The sequence below is a fragment of the Rhipicephalus microplus genome, chromosome 3 (genome assembly GCF_043290135.1).
Source record: "Rhipicephalus microplus isolate Deutch F79 chromosome 3, USDA_Rmic, whole genome shotgun sequence".
Taxonomy (NCBI): Eukaryota; Metazoa; Arthropoda; class Arachnida; order Ixodida; family Ixodidae; genus Rhipicephalus; species Rhipicephalus microplus.
The window spans coordinates 258111464-258125900 of NC_134702.1; the positions used below are offsets into that span (position 1 = coordinate 258111464).

The 14437-nt window shown below is 44.2% G+C and overlaps 1 protein-coding gene across 4 annotated transcripts in view; it reads right to left on the reverse strand.

Moving 5' to 3' along the window:
* The window catches only part of LOC119168526 (focadhesin), a 677649-nt gene that overhangs the window by 256942 nt on the left and 406270 nt on the right, over positions 1–14437 (reverse strand). For all 4 annotated transcript variants that reach the window (XM_075890929.1, XM_037419929.2, XM_075890931.1 and 1 more), the window contains one exon: positions 8789–8862. In XM_075890929.1, coding sequence (XP_075747044.1) covers positions 8789–8862 — 74 coding nt within the window. The remainder of the gene's footprint in view (positions 1–8788; positions 8863–14437) is intronic.

Below are 14437 nucleotides of genomic sequence, written 5' to 3' on the forward strand. Positions count from 1 at the left end.
CCGACGATGCGTTCAACTTGTTGGTATTCAACAATGTGTCATCTGTTGATGCGATCATTCAAGAATGCCGCCGGTTCCAACAAGCTAAAAGCAGATGCATATCCCATCAGTTACAGGGCCTCCCGAACACCACTGCGATGTCCTCGTGTCTCGACACATATCATCCACCAGACACCTGTGACAACTTGACGCGAATCGTCAGGCGGGAGCTTGAAGCGGCTGCTCCAGCTAAGGTGGGACCAATGTCCCCTGACCCCTCTCCGCCAATCCCGTTGCCTCTCATTCAAGCAGTCGTCTGGCAGGAATTCGCCAGCTTGGGAATTCACTCTATCTCACCGCCTCCCCGCACCGACTACCAGCCCCAATACACGCTTGCACGTCCCTTCCCGACCGGCTCTCCCTCAACGTTCCGTAATCCGTCCGCGTGGCGAACACACGATGACAAGCCGATATGCTTCTCGTGTCACAGAATCGGGCACATTTCTCGCCATTTCAGAAGTCGCTGGGGTCCTCCTGCACAACTGCCTCTCGTCCCTTCTATGCACGTCGTGCCTATCGCCATGAGACCAGCCGCGACCATTTTGCCCCCGAACCTGCTTCTGAACACCGCTACTCCCGCTCTCCATCCCCCCAACGTTGCCAGTCTTGTCTCCACAGCCCCACCGACCATCTTCCCCCGCCTTCCCACGAGGTTCCCCGACGGAAAACTAAGCGTTGCAGTCCCCGGAGGTGGCGCTGCATCGCTCGGACTGACCGAAAATCCTCTTTTGACGATACCGACAAAACGAAACCTCATAGACGTACAAGTAGACGGCGTACATGTCACTGCTCTTGTCGACACCGGCGCCCAACTTTCCGTGATGACGAGTGATTTTCGCCGCAAGCTCAAGAAGGCTCTCACACCTGCGACCACTCAGTTCGTCCGTGTTGCGGATGGTGGAATAGCATCTATCGTTGGAATGTGCTCCGCTCGTGTGAGCATTGCAGATCGACACACAGTTGTTATCTTCACCGTCCTTGATAAATGCCCCCACGACGTAATCTTAGGCCTTGACTTCCTGTCCGCGCATTCTGCCCTCATAGACTGTTCGACCAGTACGCTCCGTCTACACTTGCCTGCAACAGAACCTCTTACACAACGGCCGAGTCGCCTCTGCACAACGGGACACGCGCGCCTCCCTCCACAGACACTGACCTACATAGAGGTTGTCTCAATACTACCAGTTCCCGACGGTGACTATGTTCTGACCCCTATCACTGATGTCCTCATAAGCCGTGACATTACATTACCGCACACCATTCTGTCCGTCGCAGGAAATTCTACGTGCCTCCCAGTTGTCAACTTTAGCTTGACACCTCAAGTTTTGCCACAAGGGATCTCTTACTTTGGCGTCGCTCTGCACCTTAGAAGACAATGCGGTAGATGTTTTCGCGATGGCCGCCCCTTTTGACCCCCACGCTCAACATCATCTGCCACTTGCTCTGACCGCGCTATTACTTCGATGATTGCTTCCAACTTAACGCCGCAGCAGACTGATGAGCTCCACTGGGTTCTGCTGTCCTACATCGACGTTTTTGACATCAGCGGCCGTACGTTGGAGAAAGCTACCGGTATGAGCCACCGCATAAACACTGGTAATGAGCATCCTATTTATAGGCATCTATATCGGGTGTTGGCGGCCGAGCGTCACATCATCCAAAGTGAGGTATCCAAAGTGAGCTCTTGTATGGGCGGTGGCGAAATTTCGATTTTATCTATACGGACGCCCATTTTCGGTAGTTACCAACCACCACGCACTCTGCTGGCTCAACTCTCTGAAAGATCCATCAGGCCGCCTTGGTCGCTGGGCTTTGTGCCTGCAAGAGTTTTCCTATTCGGTAATCTACAAATATGGCCACCTACCCCATGATGCCGATTGCCTCTCCCTGTACCCTGTTGACGATCCTGAGGACACTGACGAGCCCACGGAGAACTCTATCTTGTCAGTGTCTGACTTCCTTAATATTGGGGAAGAACCGAAGCGTGATCCAGAGCTGCTTGACATCCTCAGCCATATGGAATCCTCCACAAATAATGCTTCCGTCCGCTACTTTGTCATTCAAAAGGGTGTGCTATACCGTCGCAATTTCTGACCAGACGGGCCCGACCTTCTCATTGTTGTGCCTAAGCATTTGTGCCGCTGTGTTCTCACCGAACTTCACGACGCTCCCACGGCTGGACACCTTGACGTATCCCGCACGTACGAGCGCGTCGGGCACCGTTTTTTCTGGCCAGGCCTTGCTCGTTCGGTACGCCGATACGTTGCCACGTGTGACCTTTGTCAACGTCGTTAAACACCGCCGCTGCTACTCGCTGGCCATCTTCAACCAATTGACATACCCGCGGAACCATTTTACCGTGTTGGGTTAGACCTGCTTGGTCTTTTGCCCACATCAACATTGGGAAACAAATGGATAGCTCTTATATATTCACTAAAAACCAAACAGAAGTGATGTAAAAAGATTTTTGTGCCTGTTGAAGTGGTGAAAATCATCGTGGAAGTCGCAAAAAAATAAATAGAGTTTTCAAAAATTTATAACTTCACGATGGCACAACTACCCACTACCACTTTGGGCTCATCATAAAAGCATTTTGTAAAGAGCATTCTGTTCCGTGTTCAAAAAGCAGATGTTTGCAATTCATTTGGAGGATTCCCATTGGCTGCTTTGCTAGTCAGATTCAGGAGCTTTACAATGCTCGTTCCGCATACACCTCCAGGATAGTGTCATCTGCTTCTTGTGCGTCATGAGGTCGCGGGCTGTCTAAAAATCGCACATCTTAGTAACATTATCGTGCTTGTTCAGTGTTCACGGGTTGTTAAGGCAGCTGCAAGTAGAAGTTGTCTTCAGATTTACGATCCCGCATCATACTCATCGCGAACATCGCACACCCACGTCTTGAACCGATTGTCAAAGTGTTGACTCTTTGGGGAGAAGGTTCTGCTTATCAGAACTTTGGAACTTGCGACAAAGATCACTGCAGGACTGATCTTTGTACTCGCGATCGAGCATGTCGTACTTAGAAACATCGGGCACCACGACCAAGCACATCGCAGCCCCGCTGTCGGCTCAAAGTCGTGGCTAGGCTTAACTAAGACCATTGTGCTAGCGCGTGTGAAAGCAAGTAGCTGTAATGTGTTTCGTCACAACGATCATATGCCCATCTTCTTTTTTGCACGAGTTACTTCTCAAATTGGTCAGAAAACAGAGACATCTTTCCACCGAATTAAAAACAGCAAAACTCGGGAACATTTTTTTCAGCTAGTTCAGAACATAGATTGGACCACTGTTTATAGACAAGAAAATCCTGATGATGCTTATAACACATTCATGACGTTATTGAGTACTAGCTATGATGCGGCATTTCCACTTCAGAAGCGCTCATGTGGCAGAAATAAGAAATGCAGAAAGCCTTGGATAAATCGTGATCTTTACCGGTGCATAAAAATAAAGAATAAATTGTATCATGATTTCATCCGTTCGCGGAACACAGACGCCTTAGCTGAGTACAAGAAATACAGAAACGTTTTAAATTCAGAAGTGCGGAAGGCTAAACAGAACTACTATGAAAAATTATTTGAAAGCATTTACAATGACCAGAGGAAGCTATGGGAGGTCATAAATGGGCTTACGAACAGAAAAAAGGGTTGTAATAGGACACAGGACCTAACAATTAATGGTCAGATTTTCAGTGGTGAAAGGTTGGCCAATGTCATGAATGAACATTTCATAAATGCGGGTTCCTTTATTTTAACGGATGAAAAGCGAGATAATGCTCCAACTCCTGATAAATCTCCTTTGCCGTATTCTATTTTTCTCGCACCCACAGATCCGGTTGAAGTAGAAAGATTAATTAGAAAACTTAAAAACAATGTTGCATCAGGGATTGATGAGATAGGTTCTGTTGAGTTAAAAATGGTGTCACCATTGATATCTAATGTCTTGGCCAATATTATCAACCTCACCCTCACTAACGGTGTATTTCCAGAGCAGCTAAAAGTAGCAAAAGTCACTGCAGTACATAAAGGTGGTGATATCAATACTTTAGCGAACTATCGACCTATATCTGTGCTTCCAACAATATCAAAAATATTTGAAGGTGTTATTTATGATAGACTTGCATCCTTTTTTGATAAGCACCAAATAATAACAAAAAGTCAGTATGGTTTTCAAAAAAATAAATCAACAGAACAAGCTCTACTGTATATCAAGGATAAGATAATCGAAAATATGGAAAACAAAATATATACTCTTGGGCTCTTCCTCGATCTTCAAAAGGCATTTGACTCCATACAATTCAAATCATTGATTCATAAATTATCAAGTTATGGGGTGCGTGGAGTTGCACTACAACTGTTTAAAAGTTACCTAGAAGATCGTTATCAATATGTAGAACTGAATAACACTATTTCTGCAAAGATAAAGTTGAACCAAGGAGTCCCCCAAGGGTCTATACTGGGGCCATTATTGTTCCTTGTCTATATAAATGATATTGTCGATATACCTCATTCTCCTGAACTTATAATGTACGCTGACGATACGAATGTTTTCTTTACATCAGACAATCTAATATCACTTGAGGTCAGTGTAAATATATATCTAAGCAATCTTTCAAATTGGTTAAGGCAAAATGGACTGCGCTTGAATGCAAAAAAAAACAACCTATATGATATTCCGACCTATAAACAAACCTATTAGTAACATAGCTGTAAAATTCGAAGGAAATTGCATCGCACATGTTAGGGAACAAAAGTTTCTTGGTGTATGGTTTCAGGAGGAATTAAACTGGAATACACATGTAAATCATCTGATCACCGCATTAGCGCGAATAGTTGGTTGTTTTTTTAGAACAATGCACTTAATCCCATTGAGGTTAAAAATAAGTATGTACTATGCACTCTTCCATTCTAAAGTAAGTTATGGGATGTTAGTCTGGGGAATGACATCACAAGGGAATTACCATAAGTTAATAACTATACAAAAGAAAATATTGCGCTGCTTTGAAAATTACAGGGGGAATCTACAAGACTTGCGCACTGCTCCACTATTCATTAAACATTCCATACTCAGAATTGATCAATTATATCATTTTAAATTACTTCAGTTAATACAAAAGACTAAGCTATATGAAGAAAGTTGCACCGAAAGACCACACTACAGTATGCGAGAACAAAAGAAACGAGCTCCTAGAACAAGAACCAAGTATGGAAAACAAAGTATTGCTTACCAGGTACCCCAGGTTTTAAATACCCTTGCAGATAAATTGAACTTTAGGGCTAGTAGTGCGACTTTCAAGAAACAAATAAAGAACTTATTCATAACCACCGGTCTACACTATCGAAACTACGTAATGGAGTCTCATGCCTCTGCAAATGCTTAAATTGTTCCTAAACTTCTATGTCAATTATACAAGTGTATACAGTGGAATTCATTGTATCCGCATGCATTTTGTGTCTGTTTTCGATGTTGTTTCATTGATATTGTTTAGTTGTGAATTATAACGAGAGTGACCTCTAATTCTTAAAATGTGTTATGTAAACTTCTTATGCTATTTATATTTGAATTTTGTGTTTACAATTTCAGGTTGCTTGAAACCAATGTATTGAATATATATATTGTTTAAGCTTTGCACTGTCACGGACTGCGGAGGGACAAGGGCTTTTGTCAGGCTGTTCGCCTTTAGCCCTTTGCCCCTGCAGTGAGCTCTGTATCCGGCCTACTGTAAATAAAAATCCTACTACTACTACTACTACTACTACTACTACTACTACTACTACTACTACTACTACTACTACTACTACTACTACAAGCAATAAATCCCATCGGTCGCTGGTTCCTTAAAACCGCGTATATTGCGCATCGGTAACGAACCCTAGCCATGCTCGCCACGCATCGACTGCTCGGAACACCGGTCGCAGTGGCTGGCAATGTTGCGCGTCAACGCCCCAACACGCGAAATAAAGCATGCTGCATGCCGTCACCATAGCTAGCCTTAACTAATCATTAACAGGCCAAAGACATGCGGCCTTCATTCTTAAATCAATATGTCAATATCCACGGGCTTTTTCTCGTCTAGGAAATATGCCAAGCAATGTCGGTGAAGTCAGAAGTTATTGAATTTGGGATGTCCAATCTGCTGTAAAGGAGTTCTAACCACCTTAAAGCGTAGCATTTTAGTCAATTATATCCGAATGTCTGTTGTACCAGAATCTGTAGTAAACGAAGCTCAATCAATGAAAAAAGTGAGCAGGTCGGCATAACGCCACAAATTAGAATGTAGTAACCGAATGTCTGTTGTAAGCGGATCCATTGTAACGAGGTTATACTGTATTTAGCAGGCTTGTGCGAATAGTGAATTTTCAATTCGAAGTAAGTTCGAAGCAAATAGTGATTTTTATCGAATAATTTCAAATGAAATTCGAATGGTATGTATGACATAAAAAAAAAGGGGGGAATATTTATCATGACTCAACTAACCTGCACAATATTTCTTTTGAAATAGGGGCTCTATGCAAATGCCATTTGTTTTTTCGTTCAAAGAATGTCGAAATAACCTTCAGTAGTATTTTTAGTAGGATGCGAGTGATAATCTGTAAGATACTTAAAGTTTTGAAATTTATTATACTTGGATCATATAAGCAGTCATAATAAGCTTAATAAAATGAATTATTTGAGGGTAACATGTTTCTTGAAAGGGGCCCTGCAACACTTTTTCAAGTAGCCATGAAGCCAGTAAACATGTTTGTTGCCTCACAAATTTACTGCCACAAAGTTTCTAGAATCAGTCCAGTACGAGCGGAGTTCCAAAAATTTGTCGCACGCTGCAATTGCATTCTCTGTTTTTAGGGGCGAAGCTCCTTAAAGCGGCACCCGTTCGTCCCTCGTAGTCGTAGACGTAGTGTGTAACCAGTGTTACATTTTGACCTGCAAGGTGGTGCTGGTGGGTGATTTCTCCTGTGCTTTGTTGAACAATAAAAAGTTTGCGGCATGCGGGTTAACTAAACCCCATATGCTCCTGTCTCTCATTCCCCATTAGCAGCCATTGGCATGTACATTTAGCACTATCTGACAAGAAAGGGTTGCTATGTTATACTCGCTGGGTGTAACCTACTTAGTTTTAGAAAGGTTTAGCGAGCATTGAGCCGCAGTGCCATGAATACAATGAACAAGTATATACCATGAACTCGAGGTGGTTAAAGGTGGGAAGTAGATACGAAGCGCAAGCCGTAAGAAAGTAAAAGCCGAATTCTCCTGTCTTCCGTTTCCCATTAGCAGCTATCGGCATGTACATTGAGCACTATCTGACAGGAAAAGGTTGTTACGTTATACTCTCTGGGCGTAACTTCCTTGGTTTTAGAAAGGTTTAGCGAGCATTGGGCCACAGTGCCATGAATACAGTGATTTAGTATACCATGAACTCGAGGTGGTTAAAGGTGGGAAGCAGACCCGAAGCGCAAGCGGTAAGAAAGTGTGCGTGTGCCACCTCTCGTTTAGTCTTTGGAATTTCCGCTGGATGGCGGTGCTTCTATATGGGGAATATATGATGAAAAGATGCGAAATGGTGGTACTTTAAGTGTTGAATAGATGAACAAACGGACACACAGACAGATGCATGGATAGACGCATGAACGGATGCAGGGGCGGATGCATGAACGGATGCAGGGACGGACGCACGAACAGATGGGCGGATGGACGCATGGATGCTTCGCCCCACCCTCCATCATTCACTCTGTGGATATGCTGCCATTTTTTGTCTTGATGAAATAGCTGTAAGCCGAGAGGAATGCCGTGGTGAAAGAAAATAAGTCACACGCAGCTTGTGACCTTGAGCACCTCTTTTTTTTTTCTTCGAATACGTGGCTTTTCAGTGTGATCGCGCACGTACTCGTGGACAAGTGGCGACCTTCCGCAGCGGCTCTGGTAACGATGAGCGCGTCATGCTCAAATCAGCCAATGACTGTGACAAGTGCTTTTTGAGCTTGTAGTGTCATTTGGTGAGGGGAGAAAGCAATTTTTAGATTTGAAGATTTATTGTGAATTACAGGCCACGTGCTGCGCTACAATATTTGCCTCACGTATTCTCGGTAGCCTTGATTACCAATCGGCAGCATTTTTTGACCATGTTCAATAAGTGTTGCAGAGCCCCTTTAAATTTAAAGGAGGACTTCGCAACAAAGCTAATTTCCCCTATAAAGATGCTTTCATGGTTTAGTACTCTAACATTGCAGTGAAAACACTTTTACAGACAGTGACATGCGGATTAATATACACCTATACGTTCATTGCAAATACTTTGAAAGTATTTGATAATTTCAATTCAAATCGAGGTGAATTCGAATACTGAACTATTCGTTCGAATATTCAAAGCATTTCAATATTCGCACAAGCCTACTCATTATAGACTTGGTCATGGCATTAGGGCTACCACAGTCAAATCCCCTCCATCCATTCAATGAAAGGATGGACAGTTAAAGCTCAATTTGTTTGAACGTTGCCTGTGAAATCCTAGTATGGCTCTTCTCGCTTTTTCTTTTTTGGGCACTTTCACTGTACTCAATATTTATTACTTTTAGATTTATTTAAACAAAAAACACTGTCACCTTGAAGTCGACCAGGGAAGAATAGACAAAAGAAAACAGCGTCGTCCTTTCCTTTTTCTTCTGCGTCATATAATTTTCTTGCAACATACACCAACTAAGCCAACAACAAGTTTCACAAGCAATTACTTCGAAAAATAAAAGTATCTTACTTTGGCTCACTAACTGTGTTCCCCAGGCAGAAGTAAAGTAGCTGCTTAACCAAGCGGAGCACCACTGCACGCACCTGGACAGAAGTGTTCACAGCATAGCTTGTACACTGGGATACATTCCATTCAAAATCAATGATCATGTTTTATTTTCAAATCTTGTCTTTTTTTTTTAAATAAACATGTTTTTTATAAGACTTAATAATACTCTAGCAAAACAAAACAAGGATGACAAAAGGTGAACCACTGACGGACACTATGCACTATGTCACATGGGCGAAGTAAAAATTTTAGTTGAATAATTTAGAGATCGTCTGGTGTGTGTCTATCAGCGTCTTTATTTTGTTCCTCTATATTATGTGGCTATTCAAGTCAATACCAACTAGCCCAAATTTCAGCTTTAACTGAAGATGTTTTTCGCTTGCACAACACGCTTTTGCAATAGTGCAAATCCTCACTTTTATGCTTTCCCTACTACATTTGTGCTATCCTCATATGTGCATTTTGCTCACTGCATACTTTAAAGTTTTTCAAATGACAATTGTTTTCATATGCGCCATATTAACTAAACTCATAATCCCAACCACTTGCATAGCTTGAATCCTTTTTACTTGATTGTTCGCAGCTTGTTTGACGAAAGCTTGGAAAGCTCGAGCTCTGTATTTGAGAGTGCAATATGATAATGATATCGGGTACCATTTCCGTTTACTCGTCGTGCTTTACTTCTTGGTGTCTGCCCTTGAAGTAGTGATAGTGCTTCTCGGCTGCTAATGTGATGGACACAGTCTTGATCCGATCCGCCATGGCGTCTTTACTGAAGCATGTTAGCGAACACCACACCATCAAAATTTTGGGAGCCCTCCACAACAGCACTTCTTACTATCATATCAAGGCTCTGGCATGTAAAACACAAAAAATCATTACAACTGCTTCTCGATCACCAGCTCAACAGTCCATGCTTCAGGCAATTAGGATGTCTTTGCACATGGCACTGCCATCATAAACTCTCCTAGAGTGCCTACTGCAAGCACAGTTGTGAACTACGCATGCTGCACACCTGTAAGACAATATGTGCACCTAAATATTTCTGCACTTTGTTTTTCCTTAATTTCTTATAACATACTGCAGACCAATTAATTCGATCCTGGCAGGAAGGGAACTCATTTTACATACGTTTTGTTGATGCTGTCATTGATGAAAATGATAATGGATATATTTGAGCCCTTTGTAATGGGTTGGCAGCTTTCGATCATTTACTCGTTAGGGAGCTCAAGTGACACGACTCCATGTGAGTTTTATAGCAAAGGTCCTGTTCCAACAGACTCTTTGCCCTAAGTCGATGCAATAGTTTATTAGTTAGCTGGCCCTTCATGCAGAGATCATATGCTGCGTGGTGTCCTTTGGTAAAAAGAGTGCTTCATACTTTCAGTCACACTACATTTCAGTCATACTTGAATTGTGCTGGCTAACAATCTTGGAGATTACACGAACAGAAATACGCCCAAAAGTGGACGGAAAAACATTCTTCATAATAACTAGAGTGACAGAGTCTTGAACGCTTAATTCAAAAGATGATTTGTTATATGGTTTTTAACACCTTGAGTGATAGTGTAGTGCTCACCATGACTAATGACTAGAGGCTGGATTTTTAGGCACTCGTAAAGTGTGTTTTAGGCACCAAAGACAGGCAGGTAAAATAATATTCTAGGCCCTCAAAATAATAATTATAAGCACAATAAAATTCTCCAAAAATTCACATATCCCAAAACAATGACGTTGGTGACTTGTATCTACGACAAGAAGCAAGAAAAATGATGCTGTTTAAGATAGCAGCAAGTACGAACAATTGAACATTGACATGCATTTCCCGCACGATTCGCAGTATGTGGTCTTTCATTTTATTGTCTAGCATTGTGCACCAAGTGTCCACTATTCAATAAACACTCTACTGGCTCTCTCTTGTTTCGTTGTGGCTGGGAAGGGTAGCTCAGGAGCAAATAACCGGACCACTGATACCCCAGAGAAGAGGGATGCTAAGTCTAATCGTGTAGGACCAATTTCTCCCCTGGTTTTGGGCATTTCGAGCTGACAAGCGTAATGGTGCACTGGACACTCTGGATCATTCCTGTTAAGATTTGCCAGACGAGGCCCATGTTTTCCCACTGCCACCAATTTTTTGAAGACCGGTCGGCCATCTACCCCGTTTTTGATCGCTGGTATTGTCGTTGACGTCGCCGACCTGGAGTGACCAGACCATTTGCGAACATCTTTGGCCACCGATTGCATACAATAGCCGTCTAGTGCACGCGCGTACGCTGCCCCACCGACTCTGATAATTTGCGATCCGATTCGTGTTTAGGACCTGTTCTCGCTCACTTCACACTCAACTCAGCATGCCTTCTGCGCGCGTGCGGAAGCGCAAAAACCGCTGTTAATTTGCACGGAACGAATCGATTTTTTGACCACAGCCGCTGTTTCTTCGAACACCGCCGCGCGCACTGATTCAGGCGGCTATGCACTCTTTCCAAGTTTTTCTATGTGCGAGTTTCGCCTTTCGCGGACCTTTCAAGCAAGCTTCCCAACCTGCCTTCTTTCCTTGTGTTTTGGTTTGTAAGGTCGCCTTCCCCCCGCATCCTCCCCTCTCATTATCGCAACTCCTTGCCCTTCTCTTGCAAGTCTGCTCTCCTCTCTGATCACAACCACTTCACTGCCCCGCCGCGGTGGTCTAGTGGCTAAGGTACTCGGCTGCTGACCCGCAGGTCGCGGGTTCAAATCCCGGCTGCGGCGGCTGCATTTCCGATGGAGGCGGAAATGTTGTAGGCCCGTGTGCTCAGATTTGGGTGCACGTTAAAGAACCCCAGGTGGTCAAAATTTCCGGAGCCCTCCACTACGGCATCTCTCATAATCATATGGTGGTTTTGGGACGTTAAACCCCACATATCAATCAATCAAACAACCACTTCGCCTGTATTCACCGCTCTGCGACACCCCCTTCTCCTGCAAGTCTCCTCTACTCTCTTGGTCCCAACCACTTCGCCTGTATTTACCGCTCCGCGACACCCGCCATGCTGGCTCGAATTAGTTTCGTTTTCTGGCTGGAAACAGGCTTAGAGCTGTTCCACGCGTTCTGGCATATGTGTCGCGTGTGTGCATCTTGCTCGCTCTTGGTGTCCTTGTGTGGTCAGGATGGCAGACAGGAGGACTTGCACGCTTTTTTCTGCTGCTCAACAAAACGTCGAAAGTGTGACCACTTGGCTTGAAAGTAATTCGCGCGTTAGGTGCCGCATTGCGGAGCGCTTGCTCATAGCTATTGACCACCTGGCAGCCAACTTGCCGCTTCGGGCGTCCCGTTATTAAGCTGTGGAGATGGTGAATATTTCGTGCGTGGTGGTGACGGCTACGCGTGCCCGAAACTCTTCGTCGATGTCGGGCCCGATGCCGAGCCTGAAGCTTCGAACTGCGGCGGCAATTTGTGGCAGCGCGTTGTCAACTCCGACCTGAGAGAGCGTGTGGGACATCTGTTGCGATGGTTTAATAACGACAGATGATGGTGCTGACACTGCGTAACCGTGCACGGATTAGGGCATTGTGAATGAAGTACGTGGCGAGAGCGATTTGGAGGAATCGGACTGCGAGAACAGTGAAACTTTGGAGTGAGTGCCTCATGCAGCTTATGCCACGGGCCTGGGCGAATGAGCACCCTGCCGTTTTAAATGAACTTGAGATCGCTCTTATCGCTTCCGCTCTTCGAAACACATGCATCACGGACTTTTTGGGGCTAAAAAAGTTTGCGTTTTCACTCGCAACTTTTTTTAAAACTGTGTTTCATTTACTACGAACTTCGGGATACAGCGAACAGATGCCGCGTCACGCTCAAGTTTGTTATAAGCGGGCTCGACTGTACTACATACTACTACTACTATTAGTACTACTAATATTTCATTTCGCTTGCATTCGTCTTCTTCTCGTTCCTGGACCGTGCCTTCACTAACCGAGACAATGCTTAACTCGTGTTTGGTGCGTCGTCTCTGAATGCAGTTTCAGCGGAGTGACGTGGTGTATAGCGATCACAATACATGATCTTTGCCAACCTCTCTTAAAGTACACGCATTGACTGATCCATCCCACAGAAACTGGTAATACACAACAGAGAACGCCGAGGCGACACAACATCGATGGTGTATGTGCACAAGTAGGCTGAGGCACATCGTGCGCGCGTCACCTTGCTTACGCGTGTTGCGCTTGGTGCATATGCATCATGTGATTCTGAAGCCCCGGTACCAAATAAAACAGGGAAGGAATGAGGCTCGCGATGGCTGAGAAGCAAAGGATTCAAGCTTGCTTTTTCGCATCATGCTTTAGTGGCTTGTAGCGAACCAAATTTGAAAAATCACCGTGGTAGAACGCCTTCCATTGGGCACGCAAGAACTTCTAGTGTCCAACTTATTATGTAGAGAGAGATGCTTAAAAATTAAATTACAAACAAAACAAAAGCTGCGTGCACATCACATTTTTTACCCAAAGGTGCTGCACCAGATGGGTTACAATGTCGAAGAAAACACATCTTCATTGACACAACACACTTTGTTCTCTTTATAAGCCATTTCATTCTGTCAACAAAGTAACAAGAAATAAATAGAAAAATTATATATCTGATGTGACATTCTAAAATCTTAATTACCACTGCACAAAGACATTTGATGATTGATGATTGATTGATATGTGGGGTTTAACGCCCCAAAACCACCATTTCACTATGAGAGACGCCGTAATGGAGGGCTCTGCCAATTTCCACCATCTGAGGTTCTTTAACGTGCACCCAAATCTGGGCACACGGGCCTACAACATTTCCGCCTCCATCGGAAATGCAGCCGCTGCAGCCGGGATTCGGTCCCGCGACGTGCGGATCAGCAGCCGAGTACCTTAGCCACTAGACCACCGCGGCGGGGCAATTGCACGAAGAGGACTGTTTTGGTACATTCATTTTGTAATGCGAGTGCTAACATGAAATGCTTGACATAGGAGCTTTGACCGCAAATTAATTCAATGCCATGAGAGTAATTCTAATCCTAGTTCATTTTTCATATTGCTACAGCTGTCATTTTTTGAGTAATGGCTTAGGACAACCTTGCAGCCCTGTTCTATATTTTTTCATGTTTCTCACGTGAAGACATATGCCAAGGGATCTCATACAGAACAAGCGTATTCAGGCATATGGTGAATGTATGCTAAATACACCATTGACTGCAAACATGCGGGCGCTTGTCTTAGGCTTCACAGTATAAATAGAACAATTTGGTGGCCTTCACAACCACTGAATCAACAAGAGCATTCCATGAGTGGCCTCCATGGTTTTTCATTTGTTTTCCAGCTACTTGCATCTGCCCAGAAAAACCTGCTCTTCCTTTCCCACTGCAACATCCAGGTTTTCAAGGTGGTTCTTCAATTCCTTCAGGACACTGAATAGCTGCCTGTAGAAGGCGGTCGCCACTTCCTCAGCCATAGACGTCGTTTTTATTTTCTTACCCCATCTTTAATTCTCTCTCCTCCTTCCCCTGAAGGCGCTGAGACGTGCTTCCACTTAGGGCTGCAGAAATAGTGTCCTTTGCACTCCTCATACTCCAATTGCTCACAGTATGTCAGCTTTGCCTT